The sequence below is a fragment of the Cnephaeus nilssonii genome, assembly GCF_951640355.1.
Source record: "Cnephaeus nilssonii genome assembly, chromosome: 4".
Lineage (NCBI taxonomy): Eukaryota > Metazoa > Chordata > Mammalia > Chiroptera > Vespertilionidae > Cnephaeus > Cnephaeus nilssonii.
Window position 1 is genome coordinate 46,534,885 of NC_137075.1, and position 18,766 is coordinate 46,553,650.

The 18,766-nt window shown below is 42.4% G+C and overlaps 1 protein-coding gene across 1 annotated transcript; it reads right to left on the reverse strand.

Annotated features, from left to right (window-relative positions):
• Positions 1-105: 105 nt before the first annotated feature.
• MFAP1 (microfibril associated protein 1) lies at positions 106-18,656 on the reverse strand. Its single transcript, XM_079768688.1, has 9 exons — positions 18,451-18,656; positions 12,496-12,715; positions 9,641-9,770; positions 9,196-9,383; positions 8,562-8,670; positions 8,299-8,459; positions 5,963-6,122; positions 1,781-1,870; positions 106-1,690 (listed from the first exon to the last, which is right to left on the reverse strand). The coding sequence occupies exons 1-9, from the start codon at positions 18,533-18,535 to the stop codon at positions 1,508-1,510; spliced, it is 1,326 nt and encodes a 441-aa protein (XP_079624814.1). The 5' UTR covers positions 18,536-18,656; the 3' UTR covers positions 106-1,507.
• Positions 18,657-18,766: the final 110 nt, after the last annotated feature.

Consider the following 18,766-nt stretch of genomic DNA (forward strand, 5'->3'; position numbering starts at 1 on the left):
TCATTAATCAGACTAGCTCTTGTATTTTTTATTATTTTTAATTGATTTTAGAGAGAGGAAGGGAGGGGGAGAGAAACATTGATTGATTGCTTCCTGTACAAACCCACAACCTGGATATGTGCCCTGAATGGGAATTGAACCCAAGACCTTTGGGATGACACTTCAACCAACTGCAGCTATAAACACATTCCCAAAAGAATTTCAAGCTTATTCTCATTTTGGCTGTAGGATAATTATAAGATTGTATTCCCCTCTGACACACACAACAGTGACTTACATTCATCTTTTTTTAAAAAAAAAATACATTTTTTATTGATTTCAGAGAGGAAGGGAGAGGGAGACATAAAAACATCAATGAGAATCATTGATTGGCTGCCTCCTGCACACCCCCCCTATTGGGGTCTAGCCTGCAACCCAGGCATGTGCCCCGACTAGGAATGGAACCAGGGACCTTCTGTGATGGGATAACACCCAACCAATTGAACCACACTGGCCAGGGCTGCATTTGTAATTTTATTCTAGGACTTTTTAAGGATTTATGAGGTATTTCCCAGAGGGACATTTAAAGGATGTGAACAAACCTTGGCCGCCTTATTTTCTCATGCAATTGAGAAGTAGCCTTCCTGCTGGTTAAATGTCATTTCTGATAATCCCTAAACTCCTCATGCTCTGCCATGTACACGGTAGTTATGTAGTAAGTGTTAAGTGGAAAAATCATGAATTTAACTCGAGCACAATGTCACTCCACTGCAACTCAGCACTGTGCCCTCCTTGATATATGAGCTGGGCAAAGAAGATACTGGTAGGGACTTGGGAGCCCCCATTTTATGGGTCAACTTTTGTTCTATAAACAGATATAATTAAGAAGGCAAGGACAACCATCTATGTATTTGCTCAGAATAAGCTGGGTGCCACTAAGAAAGTGTGAAACATCGTTTGCCTGACAATTCCCTGACTTTATTTTAGTTACCAGGTAGGTGCTTAATAGCCTGCACATTATTTTCCAATATGAAGCTCAAAAAGTCTCATGTGATTCTTTTATTTATTGACATGTACATAAATGGATTTAAAAAGTACATTCACCTAGAAAAATTGACTCGAGCCAAAAAGGTAAATCAGGTTTCAATGAGCTCAGGTTTCCTGTAAGGTAGAAGTAATGCACTGTCCATTTACATGCCTATATTTCTGACCCAAGCTATGGGGCTGGGAAAAAACTTGAAACAGTCCCAAGTAAATTTGGGAAGCCAGAGCAATGATGAAAACGAAGATTTCTCAGAAATAATTTTAAGTGGGGGTAATCCTACCTGGATAGTGCTTTTATGTGGGTTTCTCAGCATGAGTCCAAACCGCACAAAGCACCTTCCAAAACTGGGTTACCCAGTGTCACAAGTATGGCAGTAGGTCCAACAGGCTGGATACATAGCCCATGTAAATAATAGTGAAAGCAAAGGACCAGACACTGAGACTTGCCCTTGTGTCCCACAGGTGGAAGATAAGTAGTTGACCTTTAAGTAGTTTTCCGCTTCTTGGCAGATGGCCGTTCAAATACATCTCGTACCCCAGCTGCCTTTTGTTTAAAGAACTTCGTGTTCTGGGCACTCTCTTGGCCCCATGCTGAATCAAAGGAGGTGGTGTCCTGATCCACAAGGTGGGTATATTTGGTACGACCAGAGCGCCCAAAGTTCTTGACCTGAGGGCAGGATAGGTGATGAGTTATACTACCAAACATTATGTCCCAGCCCTCAATGTTACTTTTCGCTCATGTTAAGGTACCCCATACCTGCATGACTTTGGGAAGAATTGTTTTGTTGAAATGATCCTCCAGGGTAGGTGCGCTGAAATCTCTCTTGTATACTTCTTCATCCTCATCCTGTAGAAAAGAGTCTTTTCAATCTTGTGGTTTTATTTCCCATACATTCAAACCACAAATTTATTAAACTATGATGAGGGGTACAAAGAAAGCAGGGGGGGTAAAACCTTTTCTTCAAGAGCTTACATCTCGATATGACATTCCTTTTTCCCCTCATGTTGTCTTTTTTTCTTCCTAAGTGTAGACATTTCCTGAAGGTTGGCTATATTCTCTCTGTACTCAACTATATTCATTCACTCATATGACTAACTCTGTTACAAGCCTTTCAAATCTCTGATTCTGAATTTTTTTTGGTAGATACAAAATTAGTCATTTATATACAATAAACATTAACATTTCAAGAAAAACAATCCTATATAATAAAAGGCCCTCACGCGTAACGACCGGTCACCAGGAGATGCATGGAGCACCTCTCGGTTGTCCGCCTCCTACCCCCCCCCCCCCCCCCCCCCGCCGCTCCTGCAAGTGGTGGCGGCTCGCTCCTGCCTCCTGCGGGCGCTGGCAGCTCCCGCCTCCCTCCCGCGAAAGCGGTGGGGCTTTCCAGCCGGCTCCCGTGGGCACGCTGCGGCTCCTGCTGGCTCCTGCGGAAGCGGCAGGCGACCTACTGCGCACGATTTCATGCGCTGGGCCACTAGTTTTAAATATAATGTTACATGCAATAAACAATATTTCAAGAAAAATGATTTTAAATATATTACAAAAACTGTACTAACAGTATAATACCACAAAAGTTGTAGGAAATATTAAAAATCTGCAAATACCAGGATTCTATTATATTCTAAAATATTTTTTTTCCTCTGGCTCTATTTTGGTTCATCAGTTTACTGATTCTGAATTTTCTACTTCCCATTAGTTTGAATATTCTGTTGGGATTTCAAACTCTCATCTAAAGTAAAAATCATTTCCCAACCTTTCTAATTCAGCTTCTTCCTGATTTAACTTTTTCTGTAAAGAGGACCAATATTCTCTCAATTACCTAGATTCAAAATTTAAATCTGTTGTGCAGATTCAATCAGTTGCCACTTATAAATTCTCATCGCCTGGGTTATCATAGTTTTTCCTTGCAGTCAATCTTTATAAATTAATACACTGCCAGTGGATTAATGTTTCTAAAACACAACTCTTGACCTTGCTCAAAAACTTTCAAATTCTCCATTTTATTAAGCAAACAATTCCTCTGTGTAGTAGTCAAGGCCAAATACTATACAGCCTTAATCTAACTCTCCTTACCACTTTCCTTTTCCCTTACACTGCCTCTACTCCTGGTCCCTTCATCTGGAATGTCTTCCTACTACCAAATATCAGAAAGTCTATAATTAAATGTCACCTCCTTTATATTATCCTTTTCAGTCTTCTACAAAATATAACATCTCCCTTTTCAGAAGTCTCACAGTACTTTTCATTTTCCTTACATTAAATATTTGCCTTACCTCCATTTTTAGAGTACTAAACAGTGCCCATTACGCAGTAAAAGCTCAAAAGGTTATCTACTTAATGAACTATCTACACCAGTGATGGGCAACCTTTTGAGCTTGGTGTGTCAAACTTCGCCAAAAAACTGAGCATAACTCGGGTAGTGTGTCACTTTGAGGAAAAAACATTATTTCGCAAATGTTTCATCCTCAGGAGCAGCAAATGTTTCATCCTCGGCATGCGGCCACCTCAGCGGCCGCGTGTCATCAGAAATGGCTACGCGTGTCAGTGCTGACACGCGTGTCATAGGTTTGCCATCACTGATCTACACTAATAAAAGAGAAACATGCAAATTGACCGTACCTCCACTATGCTCACAAGCCACACCTACCAATCAGGAGCGAGTATGCAAATTAACATTTTATGAGCAGGAGGCTTGGGTTTCCCCGGAAATGGAGGAAGCCCAGCTTCCTGCACACTCTGGCTGGCCCTGGCCTCCGCTCAAGGCTATAAAGTTTCAATTATAGAAGATAAATAAATCCCAACAAAAATGGCGGCAGCCACAGAGCTGGAGAGAGCAGGAGGCTTGGGTTGCCCCCGGCGATGGAGGAAGCCAAGCTTCCTGGCCGGCCCTGGCCTCTGCTCAAGGCTACAAAGTTTCAATTATAGAAGATAAATAAATCCCAGATACCAGGGCCTCCGCTTGGGTCGCCGGGGGGCGTGGCCAGCCTGCAAACCACCACAGGCTCCTCGCCCAGGCTGTCCCACGCCCCAAGGGAACCCCCACCCTAATCCGGGACCCCCTTCAGGGCAAACCAGCTGGCCCCCACCTGTGCACCAGGCCGCTATCCTATCTAATAAAAGAGTAATATGCAAATTGACTGTCACTCCAACACACAAGATGGCTGCCCCCATGTGGGCACAAGATGGCCACCACAAGATGGCCAACAGGGGAGAGCAGTTGGGAGGGACCAGGCCTAAACGGGCAGTTGGACATCCCTCGAGGGGTCCCAGATTGGAGAGGGTGCAGGCTGGGCTGAGGGACACATCCCCGCTCCGTGCACGAATTTCGTGCACCGGGCCTCTAGTATAAAATAACTATAGAGAATAGTTTCAAATCAACATATTAGTAAGACTATAATGTTAAGATATAGATCATAAACATGTGGTAAAGGAATTAAAATAGCACCATTTTGGTTAAGGAAAGCTTCATGGAAGAGCTGAGTCCTTTAACTAAACACGCTTTTGGAGTATTCTTTTCCCTTCAGCTAGAGAAAGACCCAGTTTAAATGAGGACAATTAAACAGTTTTTGTGAGCTTTACTTTTCTCTTGTTCAAGCCTGAGTTCCTCATTTAATCTCAGAAGCCATTTCAACTTCACTCTCCTTATCTATATGAGAAGAATATTTGAGGATGTGCATCAGAAGACTTTCATATAAACTTTATGTATCTTGGCCAGCCAGCAATACACTTCTCTAAGAGGCTTGGTTGTTGAAGCTGCTGAAATACTTAAGCAATGATAACTTCATGACTTTTAAGCAGTATAAGGAACGATTCATAATCTCTACCAACTTTAATTTAGAAAAACTACATAAACAAACATTTCCTGCTGAGCAAACAGACACACTGATTTTGCAGAGGAGTAAGGAACCCTACATTGAAGTGTGTTGTTTTTTTTAAAAATAATTTTACCAGTATCTGCAGTAATAGGCAGGAATTTAGCTGCAGTGGTGATATTTAGGGTCTGACATACAACATTTAAAAAAACTAGTCTAAGTTTTTCATACAAACTCCTCGCACATGAGGAAATAATTTAACAAACAACATGCTATTAGAATAATGTAATCAATGGTGTTCCATTTCCTTTCCGGCTATCTCTGTATTAAGAAATTATCTCTAGCCTGGCTGGTGTGGCACAGTGGTGAAGCACTCACCCAGGAGAGGTCGCTGGTTTGATTTCTGGTCAGGGCATATGCCTGGCTTGCAGGCTTGGTCCCCAGTGGGGAGCATGCACGAGGCAGGCAATCGATGATTTTCCTTTCATATTTCTCTCTATCCTTCTCCCTCTTTCTAAAAATAATTTTAAAAAAATTATCTCTAATGCTAATCCAAATAATTTGGAATAAATCACCTTATATAGGATGAACAGGTTGATATTTTGATCTTGGTAAGATGATGGCATTACACATAATGGTTAGATAATTAACCACTTTTTGTTGTTGTTAGTTAGGCTTAGTAACTTTCAGCTCAGAATGAAGTGAATTAAACTTTTGCCATGCAAGTATGAGTTCATGTAAAGCTATTTGCAGAAACTATTTTATGCATAACCAAAATGCAAAAGTCAGTTATGAATAATATCTAAGTGATTTTGGTATATAAATAGTCTAGCATCTATATAGATCACTACCTCTCTATTTCAGTTCCTCAATTCTAACATATCATTTCCTCCTCCTGGGAGCTGGGGCTAAAAGAAAGAATAGTTGATGCAACTTCTAAAATCCTCTTACCAATACTTTTCTCTGTTGGGTTCATATTCTTCAGAGGCAAAAAAGCAAATGAGAAAGCTGACCACTGGCAAGTGGAAGTAACATTCCAGAACCAGTTTATTCTTGAGGGGAAAATAGATTTCAAAGCTTCTGAGTTATTTCTATTGCCCAACTTTCCCTTTTCCCCTCTTACCATGAAGAAGGCACCCCGGTGATAATACTTCTGTAAGAACTTGTATTTGCCCTTAACAGCTTTGTTGGTAATAACTTTGCCATTTGCACGGAGCTCAGCTCGCCTCTCTTCCTCAGTCAGGTTTCGCATGCGTTCAATTTCTGCTTTCTCCTTCTCAAGTCTGTCCAGAGAACAAAATTATTTATTAGTATCATTCCAGCTTCAGAAAGACCTAATTATCAGAGTATAACAGCATTGTCCACCTTTTTTTTTGTTAATCCTCACCTGAGGGTATTTTTCTCCATTGATTTTTCAGAGAGAGTGAAAGTGGAAAGAGAGAGAGAGAGAGAAAACATCGATGTGATAGAGACACATTGGTTGGGTGCTTCCCCCATGGAATCGAAACTGGGACCCTTTGGTGTGTGGGCCAACGCTCTCACCACTTAACCACACTGGTCAGGGCATTCAACTTCTTAAAATTTTTTGTTACTCCTCACCCAAGGATATTTTTCCATTTATTTTTAGAGAGAAGTATAGGGAGGGGAAGAGACATAGAGAAAAATCGATGCGAGAAAAACATATCAATTGGTTGCCTCCCGTACACACCCCGACTAGGACTGGGGATCGAGCCTGCAACTGAGGTATGTGCCCTTGACCTCGAACCCAGGACCCTTTAATCTGCAGGCCATACTCTCTAGGGCTATTCAGTTTTTTAAAAAATTCATTTGAGAGAGGAAAGAAGGGAAAGAAAGAAACATTGCCTCCCATACACGCCCTGACTGGGACTGAACCCGAAACCTGGGTATGTGCCCTGACTGGGAATTGAATCTGAAACCCTTTGGTGCACAGGATGCCACGTCAACCAACTGAGCCACACCAGCCAGGGCTATTCACCTTTAAAAATTCTCGTCATTGCCTGTTAGGAATCAAGAGTAGGGGTTCAAAAAATAAAAAGGCGAGGTGGTCTTCATTATGCTTGCAAGATCAGATATTATGAAGTGCCAAAAGTTGATTCTAGCCTTTTTTTGCGGTTTAGACATACTGTTATTGCTTGACTTTACAACATTACTAATTCCCCTTCCCTAAAAAGCCTCTTAGCTTAAAAAAAATTAAAATCAGAATTTAAAATAACTGTGTAACACTTAATATGTGCTTACATGTCACAAACTAAGGATTACCATCATTAATTAAGATTGTAGTGACTTTTGGGGGTGGGGAGAGTCACAGATCCCCTTTCTCCATAAAAATGCAAAAATACCCAAAATTTTGCATACAATTTTAAAGGGTACCGGGACTCCATGACTCCATGAAGCCGATGATAAAAACCTTAGAAACTGCAGGCTGGGGATAGAATCTTCTGTTGATGGTTTCCCACTGTAATCTGGGATTGCTATTTTATTCCTAGTAATTTTCAGGAATGGGTAAGCAGCTCAGAAATGATTCTGCTCTTACTTAGTGAGTGTATAGATTACTTAAATGCCAAAAATTTCTTCCCCTCACAATATGCATGCCCCTTTGCAGAAATGATATGTGAGTCTCAAAAGATCTTGCCAACTTCCACCTTTGTTCTCTTGAAATACTGCTGCAAGACTGTTATGTAAGGAAGCCAGTCTAGTCTATTGAAGAAGGAGAAGTGAGGCATCCTAGCTGATAGTCCACACCAACTACCAGACATGTGAGTGAAGCCATTCTGGACTTTCTGGCCTAGTTAGTCCTTTAGCTGGAGCAACTACATAAGAGAGCCCAGATGAAACTAGCAGAAGTACTGTTTGGCCAACCCTCAAAATTGTGAGAAATAATAGATTGCTTTGAGTTACTTAACTTTGGATTGGGCTGTTATGCAACAATAATAACTGATAACAGTGAATAACTTTTGTGCATCTACTAGGAAAGTAAAGGGAGTGTTAGCTGGCACCCTATCATGGAGAAACACTGAAAAAGTGTTTCTTTTCCTTGTTTTTATTGTAACAGCCACATTCCAATTATAGAAACTTACCCACTTGCAGGGATCTTAAAGAAAGCTAGAATGGCCCTGACGGGTTTGGCTCAGTGGATAGAGCGACGGCCTGTGGACTGAAAGGTCCCAGGTTCGATTCCGGTCAAGGACATGTACACCTTGGTTGTAGGCACATCCCCAGTGGGAGGTGTGCAAGAGGCAGCTGATGGATGTTTCTCTCTCATTGATGTTTCTAACTCTCTATCCCTCTCCCTTCCTCTCTGTAAAAAATCAATAAAATATATTTAAAAAAGAAAAAAAAAAAAGAAAGCTAGAATGGAACCCCAAGTAGGTATTGAGCCTCAGTACTATTCTATGACCTGTGTCATTAGCAGTATTAAATTTTAGGATCATTACTCACGCTTCTCGATCTTCTCTGTCCCTCTTGATTCTTTTTAGTTCCCGAACTTTCCAGGCCTCATATTCCTCCTCATCATTTTCATCGTCAGTATTCAGTGCATCCAGTGCAGCCAGGGATCGCTTGTTTTCCTCCAGCTCTTTTTTGGTCTCCTCTTCTACAATCTGGATAGGGAGAAAAATTCAACTGTCTTACTTCCTTATTCTTCTCAGACAAACCTAAGTACAATACTCCTTGCACTCAATCCTCACAGCCACTCCCAGTACCTTGAGTGTATACTTGCGCCTCTCCTCAGCCATGCGTTTAGCCTCCTGCTCCAGCTCCTTCTGTTTCAATGCTTCAGCCTCACGTTCTTGAACTGTTACTCGGTCCTTCCTGTAGTACAGAGGTCCTGTTAATTTCCCAAAGCTCTTAGAGTGAAGCTCTGTTCTTCTAAATCAAGTCCTGTCCAAATCAGACAAAGCCAAACAATTTCTGGCTCTATTATTTGCAAAGAGCAAAAAATGGGAGTCATACCAGGTTTTCAGAGCATCAAAATTCTATTCATCTTGGAGAACTGCCTGAATAGCAAAGAACCTGCTGTAAGTAGTAGGATTTCTAGCCATTAGGAAAGGAATAGGAACTTGCTCTTTAAGCTTAATTTTGTGCTTAAAATTATATAAACTCTTGGGCAGATATGTACCCTTTAACAGAGTATATACCTGAGAAGGAGATGTGAAAACAAACTCATACTCTGCTAACACCAAGATATTCCTCAGCAAGTCCCACACAGAGCTAGGGCACTGGGCAGAAGACTTTCCCTTAGTGCTTACATTTCAGAAGAGCATAGGAAAGAGGCTTCAATCTTCAGACCTGGAAAGTAGAAACTGTGGATTCAGGACTGGTTTGTGAGATACTTACTTTCGAATGAAGACTGGCTTAAGGCGAGGCTCCATCTCATCTTCACTGTCTGTGTACTCTTCATACTCAGACTCTGATTCTGACTCCTCCCCAGAACGTCCCTCATCTTCCACTTCCATGACTTCCATCTCTTCATTTTTTCTCTCCTGTGCTCGTTGACGCATCATGCCACGGCGCCGCTCTATTTCCTATCAAGTCATATGTCCAAGTTAGTAAGCCAAATGGCCTGTGGCTTTTTATTTTCCCCTCATCAAGCTCAACAAATTTTGATCTAAGTAAATGCAACTTGTCACTACTATATTTTTAATTCTATCCCCAACAGAGAATCCTGGGTCAGAGTTCTGCCAAAAGCAGCAATCTTGTGCCTTCAGGGCCTCAACAAAGGAGCATAGGCCTCAACTCTTTCTTGTACCCAGAAAGAACTTCCCATTTTACTCTACTATACCTCATCATCAATTTCTTCTTCTTCTTCCTCACTGCTATCTTCTCGTTCCATGCGCCAAGCATCTCCTTCTACTTCTGAGTCACTTTCTCCTACCACTTCAGGTTCCACTATTTTCCGATGTCGAGCCAATCTGAAAAACAGTATCTCCAAGTGTAACATCAATGCTATAAGAACATAGGGGCTCAACCACTTTTCTTTAGTCACAGAGCACCTGGACATTGTTTGCTTTTATTAATACTGAAGTCTTGAGATGGGCAAACTGAAGTGCCCATTAAAGAAACTAAAGTGTAAGAGCAAAGAGTCAAGTTGGACCTAAAACATTAAATGTATGAGGCATTCTAGGGCACTGCAACAAACTTATATAGGCACACTGGGATATATGTGTATATATATCCTACCTAATAATAGACAAATATGCAAATTGACCGTACCTTCGCTATGCCCACGATTGGCCAGGAGGCGCGGGGGAGCGGGACTCGGGGTGGCCGGGGTAGCTGATTGGGCCGGCGGGACGCTGAGCTGCGTCGCCAGCGGCGGCACGAGCTCAGCGTCTGCGCCATGGCTGTGCTGCGGCACAGAAGGGGCCTCTGGGGCAGCGAGCTCACTTCCCGCCGCGCGGACCATCCAAAGCCGGGAAGCTGAGTGCCTGTCCGCTCAGGCAGCAGGCCTTTCAGAAGCCTCTGCCACGCCGGAGGCTTCTGAAAGGCCTGGTGCACCAGCGATCGAAAGGAAGGCGGGGGAGCTGGGTGCCTGTCCACTCAGGCAGCAGGCCTTTCAGAAGCCTCCGCGGCGCCGGAGGCTTCTGAAAGGCCTGGTGCACCAGCGGACAGGCACCCAGCTCCCCGCGATCAAAAGCAAAAGCGTGGGAGCTGGGTGCCTGTCCACTCAGGCAGCAGGCCTTTCAGAAGCCTCCGCAGTGTCGGAGGCTTCTGAAAGGCCTGGTGCACCAGCGATGGAAAGTGAAAGCGTGGGAGCTGGGTGCCTGTCCACTCAGGCACCAGGCCTTTCAGAAGCCTCCGCCACGCCGGAGGCTTCTGAAAGGCCTGGTGCACCAGCGGACAGGCACCAGGCCTTTCAGAAGCCTCCGCCACGCCGGAGGCTTCTGAAAGGCCTGGTGCACCAGCGGACAGGCACCCAGCTCCCATGCTTTCCTTTCGATCGCTGGTGCACCAGGCCTTTCAGAGGCCTCCGGCGTGGCGGAGGCTTCTGAAAGGCCTGGTGCCTGAGTGGACAGGCACCCAGCTCCCACGCTTTTGCTTTTGATCACGGGGAGCTGGGTCTCTGTCCGCTGGTGCACCAGGCCTTTCAGAAGCCTCCGGCGCCTGGTGCACCAGCGGACAGGCACCCAGCTCCCCCGTGATTGAAAGCGAAAGTGTGTAGGGGACCCTACATGTGCATGATTCAATCATGCACTGGCCTCTAGTATATACATATACATATACATATATATATTCCCTTTTTTTCTCCCATTGACCCCTTATAGCCAGCCCCAGCCCTCCACCCCCACCACCCTATTGTCTGTTGGGACATATTTTAAAGCTCAAGGTAGTTCACAGTTTCAACATTAGATCAAATTGTTTCCTTTTAATGACATCTTTGTGAAAATAAGATATTGGTCACTACTGTGACTAAAAGCAAGTATCACATGAAAATCAATATGGAACAGGAAATGAGAGTGATAGTGCCAAGCTGATTCCAAGGTTTGAGAGGTTGCCAGTCCAAGGGGCACATAAATCCTACTAGTAACTGTGGTTCTGTAAAATGAAGTAAAAATTCTTTTTCTTTTATGTGTATTACTAGGAGCCCAGCGCGCCATTTGAAATCGTGTGGCACCGCCCACCCTTGAGTCGCCAGTCCGGCCCTGCCTCCCTCTCTGGCCCTTGAAGCAGCCGTGGCCGCTGCTGATCAGGCCCTCCCCCAGTGCAGGCACGCAGGGGCCCCTGATGCCCCGCCCCCAACGCTGCGCGCACAACCTTCTCCTGTCTGGTCAACCCGTTACAACGTCCCGGTTAATTAGCATATTTCTCTATTTTTTATATATATATATATATATATATATATATATATATATATATATATTTTTCTTTTTTTTTTTCAAATGGCTAAGTTGTTAGGACATAAGTATATATTAAATTTTTGGATCTAACTAAATAAAATAAACAGACATAAAATAAAATAAACATCCACTGGTTGCCTCCCTGGGTGTAGGGGTTCTGTGAAAAACTTCCTGAGGCAATATGAGCTGTGACAAGTTCAGGACCTCTGACCTACACTCTAAGGTAATGTCTCAGTCAACACACAACATACAAAATCCCTGTTGGGAGGCTCCCTTTTTTACATGAGACCATTCATCAGATCATTTTTCTTACTTCAATGTCATTTCCTCTCATCAGCCTTTAGAATAAGTGGATAAAATCAACGTCTCAACTTTTTTATAAAACATCTTTGTGTTAAAAAAGACGTTTTTTTTTTTAACACAAAAGGATGTTTTGTTTATTTTCCACCTCAATAAACTAACCAATGTTCTGTGTTTTCTATTCCCTTAATGAGTTAATTTGGGCCTTTGGAACAGAGGTAACCTGCTGTTTACTGGCTGCCACTCAATGGTTGTATATCTTTAATCATGTTATTTTCCTAAACCCTTTATGCCTCAATTTCCTCATTTATAAAATGGGTATAATAATAAGGTAATTGTGTGGATTATAAGAATTAGTAAATGTAATGTACTTGAAACAGTTTCTGGTACTTGGAACAGTTCCTGCCACATAGTATTATTCAAGTATAAGCTATTATTATCATTGTTCTTATTAACTTGTTGGGGTTCAGGTCCAGTGAAATATAACCCTAGCTGTTACCTCTCTTCCACATCTTCACTAATACGGTTCTGCAAACGTCGTAGTCGAGGGTCGCTAGATGAATCCTCCTCCTGTTCCTCAGGCTCTGCTTCTTGTTCTTTGGCTTTCTTAATGAACTGAAATTCTTCATCCTCCTCATCGGAGGACTCCATAGGGGCATAGTCTGGCCTCTTTCCCGATACATAACGTTTCACCTTCACTTTCTCCATCGAAATCTCACCTGGGTGAAAAAGAGAACTTAGGTTTCAGTAGCCTCTTTCCCAATGTCTTTCAACCATTAGCCTTTGCAGGTAGAGCCCTATGTTACTTGTAAATAAGAGTTTAGGAAGGAGAAGACGAGAGCCACTACCCAACCATCTATTCATCTGATGGTTTTTTCCTGCAAAAGCCAAGTCATGGGAAGGCCTTCTTGTGATTACCAACACTAATGATAACCACGCCTAGCTTGGGTACAATGAAGTAGAGGAAGGTGAGCAGTGAAACAACTGACGAAAGTCCCTCCCTGCTGGCAGACTATGGCCATCACAAATGGATGCTAGTCCACCTCAACTATACCTTTATATAAATTATTCGTAACAGTGCCTAACACACAGTAAAGGCAGCTTAAGTGGGAACATAAAATGCTGCTCAGTCATTTTTTTTAGTTCTGCTGGAATTTCCCCTGACAACCTTCATAATATATTCCCACATAACTAAATTTTCTAATGTTATCTATTTCTACCTTCTTTTCACTTCTGAGCTACTAAGCCTGCAGTAGATTATCCCTTTTACCAATACCAACAATTCTAGTAAACAGAGAGTGAAAACTAACCAACATATTTTATAAGATGAAAATAACCTTGGCAGCCAAATTGGACAGTTCAAAAAGGATTCATTTATGATCATAGATACTAAAATACTAAATAATATAATAGCAAATGTATTCCAGCAATTTTTGTAAAATGCAACAAAACTCTAAGCCAGGCGTCTTCAAACTATGGTCCGTGGGCCACATGCGGGTGTTTTTGCCGTTTTGTTTTCTTTACTTCAAAATAAGATATGTGCAGTGTGCATAGGAATTTGTTCATAGTTTTTTTTAAACTATAGTCCGGCCCTCCAACGGTCTGAGGGACAGTGAACTGGCCCCCTGTTTAAAAAGTTTGAGGACCCCTGCTCTAAGCCTTTGTGATCTAAAAGGATTCAGCCTAGGACTACAAGGATGACTTAATCTTAGAAAATTAATGGGAGGAAAGTATTGTACAATTTATTTTTTTTAAAAAAAATATTTTATTGATTTTTTACAGAGAGGAAGGGAGAGAGATAGAGAGTTAGAAACACCGATGAGAAACATCGATCAGCTGCCTCCTGCACACCCCCTACTGGGGATGTGCCCGCAACCAAGGTACATGCCCCTGACCGGAATCGAACCTGGGACCTTTCAGTCTGCAGGCTGACGCTCTATCCACTGAGCCAAACTGGTTTCAGCAGTATTGTACAATTTAAAGTTTATATGTTTAATTTTAATATATAATTTATTATTACTTTTTGATAATCCTCACCCTAGGATATTTTTTCCATCGCTTTTCAGAGATAGTGAAAGGAAGGGAGGGAGAAGGAGCGGGGGTTTAGAGATAGATAAACATTGATGAGAGAGAAACACATCCACTGGTTGCTTCCCTGGGATGGGGAGCGAACCCATTACTCAGGTACCTGCCTTTGACTGGGACTCAAACCTGGGACCCTTTGGTGCATGGCTGATGCTCTAACGACTAAGCAACACTAGCCAGGGCTAAAGTTTATATATTTAAAGAGCCATAATCTTAACAATAGATACAGCAAACATTATACTTAATAAATTGAAGCATTCTTTTAAAAAACAGTGGGCATTCCTATGTTGTCAATATTACTCCTTCTAGACTGGTTGGTGTGGCTCAATGTTGAGCACTGATCTAGGAACCACGAGGTCACAGTTCAATTCCGTCAGGGCACATGCCCGGGTTGTGAAGTTGATCTAGGACCCTACCTGTGCACAAATTTCGTGCACCGGGCCTCTAGTCCTATATAATAAAGATATAATATGCAAATGGTCGTTATGCCATGAAGCGTAAGGACCAATTGCGTAATGACCGGATTATGGATCAGCAGGAGGGTGGGGCAGCGAGCTACAAGCAGGCAGTGGAAGGCTACAGGAGGGGGCAGGGCAGCAAGCTATGAGGAGGGGTGGGGGGGGGGCGGAGGGAGCTACAGGAGGGCAGCAGCGAGCTACAGGCTACAAGCAGGCAGAGGAGAGCTACAGGAGGGGGCAGGGCAGCAAGCTATGGGGGGGGGCAGGAGGAGCTACAGGAGGGTGGGGCGGCGGGCGGAGAGCTACTGCAGGGCAGAAGCGAGCTACTGGTGCATGGATTCGTGCACAGGGCTACCAGTATAGTATAGGATTCCAAATATATAACATTCTGGAAAAAGCAAAATTATGAAGATAGTAAAAAGATCTGTGGCTGCCAGAGGTTGACTGTGGAGGAAGGATGAATAGGCAGAGCACAGAGGATTTTTTAGGGCAGTGAAAATACTGTGTATAACACCACAGCGATGGCTATGTCATTATACATTTGTCCAAACCCATTGCATGTACAACACCAAGAGTGAATCTTTTTTTAAAAAAATATATTTTTATTGATTTCAGAGAGGAAGAGATAGAAACATCAATGATGAGAGAGAATCATGGATGGGCTGCCTCCTTCATGCCCCCTATTGGGATCAAGACCACAACCCAGGCATGTGCCCTTGACCGGAATTGAACCTGGGACCTTTCAGTCCTGCAGGCTGACACTCTATCCACTGAGCCAAACCGGGTAGAGTGAATCTTAATGTAAACTATGGACTTTGGGTGATTATGACATACCAGTGTAAGTTCATCAATTTTAACAAATGTATTATTCTGGTGGGAGAGGCTATGCATGTGTTGGGGAAGGGGGTATATGGAAACTCTGTATCTTTCCCCCAATTTTGCTGTGAACATAAAATAGCTCTAAAAAAATAAAGTCTTAACTAATAATGGAAGAACAGCCCAGCTGGCATGGCTCAGTAGTTGAGTGTTGACCTATGATTCCTGGTCAGGGCATATGCCATCCCCAGTAGGGGGTGTGCAGGAGGCAGCCGATCAATGATTCTCTCTCATCATTGATGTTTCTCTCTCTCCCTTTCTCTCTGAAATCAATAAAAATATTTTTTTTAAAAAGAAAGTAAGGTGGGGGTGGGAAAGGTTTTTATATAGATTGTAAGACAGATTTAAATTTATAGTAATTAAAACAATGTCAGCCTGGCTGGCATGGCTCGATGGTTGAGCATTGACCTATGAACCAGGAGGTCAGGGTTCGATTCCTGGTCGGGGCACATGCCCAGGTTGCAGGCTCGATCCCCAGTGTGGGGTGTGCAGGAGGCAGCTGATCAATGATTCTCTCTCATCATTGATGTTTCTCTCTCTCCCTCTCTGAAATCAATAAAAAATATATTTAAAACAAAAACAAAAATCACACACAAAAAATATGTCATTGACTTAGAAGGTACACAGAGACCAATGGAACAGAGAAGAAGGTAGAGAAACGTATGAGAAGGTATGAGAACTTGGTATATTATAGACGTGACATTAAAAAGCAATGGAGCCCTGACCTGTGTGGCTCAGTTGGTTGGAGTGTTGTCCTGTGCATTGAAGGGTCATGGGTTCAATTTCAAGTCAGAGCACATATATGAGTTTCAGATTCATTCCCTGGTTGATGTTTCTCTCTCACATTGATGTCTCTCTCTCTCCCTCTCCGTTCCCCCTCCTCAAAAAAAAAAAAAAAAAATCAATGAAGGCATATCTTTGGGTGAGAATTTAAAAAAAAAAGCATTGGATTGGGTAGTCACACAATGGACTAGTAGGGACTACTGGCTGTCAGATAAATAGTAAAATTAGATCTCTCTCTCACACACACACACAAAATATTCTGGATGGGTTAAAGATCTAAGTGTGAAAAACCTATCTTAAATATATACATCCCTATTGGACTGTAGGCTCCTTAACTTAAGAGTCTGTATTGCAAAATGGTGTATTCAATCCTATTTAGAATATGCAAACACTAAGATGACAAAAATCTGCCCATCCAGGGTGGTTCAGCAGTTGAGCATCCACCCATGAACCAAGAGGTCACCGGTTGATTCCCAGTCAGGGCACATGCCTGGTTTCCAGGCTCGATCCCCAGAAGGGGGTGTGCAGGAGGCAGCTGATCAATGTTTCTCTCTCATTGATATTTCTCTCTCTCTATCTCTCCTTTCCCCTCTCTCTAAAACCAATAAAAATGTATTAAAAAAAGATGATAGAAAATCTTTGTAATTTTAATATCTATGATCTTAGGGTAGGAAAGGATTTCTTAATATACTAAACAGAACAAACCATAAAATATAAAATTGATAAATCTGATAACACTAAAATTAAAAACACCTGTGTAACAGAAGACTAAAATTACAAGACAAGCCAAAACCAAAACAAAACATAGGGAAATACTATTTGGGAAGTATAAAAACAAACCAAGTAGAAAACGAGTAAATGACAGAACTAGGTAATTCATAGAAGAAAAAATCTAGAGCTGAAAAATGTATGAACAAGATGTCTAGTCTCACTAGTAATCAGGGAAATGCAAATTAAACTAATAAGGTATTTCACACATTCATTAGATTGAGCAAAAATTTTAAACTCTGATAAAATCAAATGTGTGGGGATGAGCTCCTCATGCTCTCACAACCCACTGTGGAGAACAGAACAAGTGGTAATAGGTAGTTAATTTGACGATGAAATTGTAGGAGTCTACCCTAGAGAATTCTTACACAGGTGCATTAAAGAGGTATGTTTAAGAGTGAAAATTGCAACACTGTTTGTAATAGGAGAAAAAACAACACAACTGCCAGTAGGACATAAACTGGTATAAGTATACAATGGAATTCACAAACGGTTAAAAATGAATGAATTAGATCTATAGGTATCCAAAAGATACTTCTCAAAAGCCAAGTTTAGTTAAAAAAAAAAAAAAGGCAAGTTACACCTCACATAATAAATACAAAAGAACTCTTATTTTCCAAAATCCTTATTGAAAAACTCTGACTCTCTGACTCCCCAAATAGACAACATGTCCCTTCTGCCATCTGCACTCATTAGAATCCTACCCATCCTTTAATGGTCAAATCTACTAGACTATGAGTTCCTTAAGGTTAGGGGCACTATCTTACACAAGTTTGTATTCATTTTTAATTTTTATTGATTGATTTTATTAAAAATTTTTAAAAAGTTTATTGCTTTTAGAGAGAGAGAGGGAACGGAAGGGAGAGGGGGAGAAAGTCAGAGAAAATCAGAGACAGCGACAGAGACAGAGCTCGACATTGCTTTGTTGTTCCACTTATATGTGCCCTAACCGGGACTGAACCCGCAACCAAGGCGCAACTAACCAACTGAGCTACCCGGCCAGGGCTACAACTTTGTATTCAATTTAATAAATACAGTCATTGCGTTGGTTTAAAGTTTAAAAAGTTTAATAAGACATGGTTCCTGCCTCAAGGAGATTATGATTTTATGATGTAGTATTGGGAAATAGACACATAAATAATTATGATGAGCTATAAAAGCACTATAGAGTGTTATGGATAACGAAAGAGGGATTATATCCCGCACAAAGCCTTGAAAACAGTAGGCATTCACTTTGTATTAATCTAAGAAATTGGTGGAGACCAAGGAAAGAGGGGTGCTTGTCGCAATTAAGGGCAGTCAACATATACAAACAAGAAGATGGAAGTATTTTCCCCTAGGCACCGCGATAGGGTGCGAGTTTGACTGGGGAAAGTCGAAGAAATAGGGGGGAAGGTCTTAAGGGTCGGTGGGCCCGGAGTAGGTTAGGAGTGTGCTGGGTGAGGAAGGGGAAGATCCGATTGGAAAACGGCTCAGCACAGTACCTTTCTCATTGCGAACCGGGACGGCCCCAGCCGTGGACTGGATGGGCGGTTGCTTCATGAGTGCGCTTGGGACCGACATGTTCATGGCAGCGGCAGTGCTCCGGACACTTCACTGATTCCAGATAGTAAACAGCTATCAACGGCAAAACAAAAATCCTCTCCTGCCAGAGGCCCTGGACGTTGCACTGCGACTGAAGGAAACAGCACTTAAGGCGGAGCTAGAGAAACCGGAAGTATGTGACCAGAGGATTGTGGGATTGTGGAGGACTCCAGGGCGCCGCCGGCTAGAACGTGAGCCTGTTATTGCGCATGTGCA

Bases quoted from the DNA above. Each gene is read 5' to 3' on its own strand.
- MFAP1 (XM_079768688.1), bottom strand. From the start codon at position 18,535: ATGAACATGTCGGTCCCAAGCGCACTCATGAAGCAACCGCCCATCCAG. The intron at 12,716-18,450 runs GTACTGTGCTGA...TTTTTCACCCAG, and splicing joins CCCGGTTCGCAATGAGAAAG to GTGAGATTTCGATGGAGAAA. The intron at 9,384-9,640 runs GTATAGTAGAGT...ATGACTTGATAG, and splicing joins AAGAAGAAATTGATGATGAG to GAAATAGAGCGGCGCCGTGG.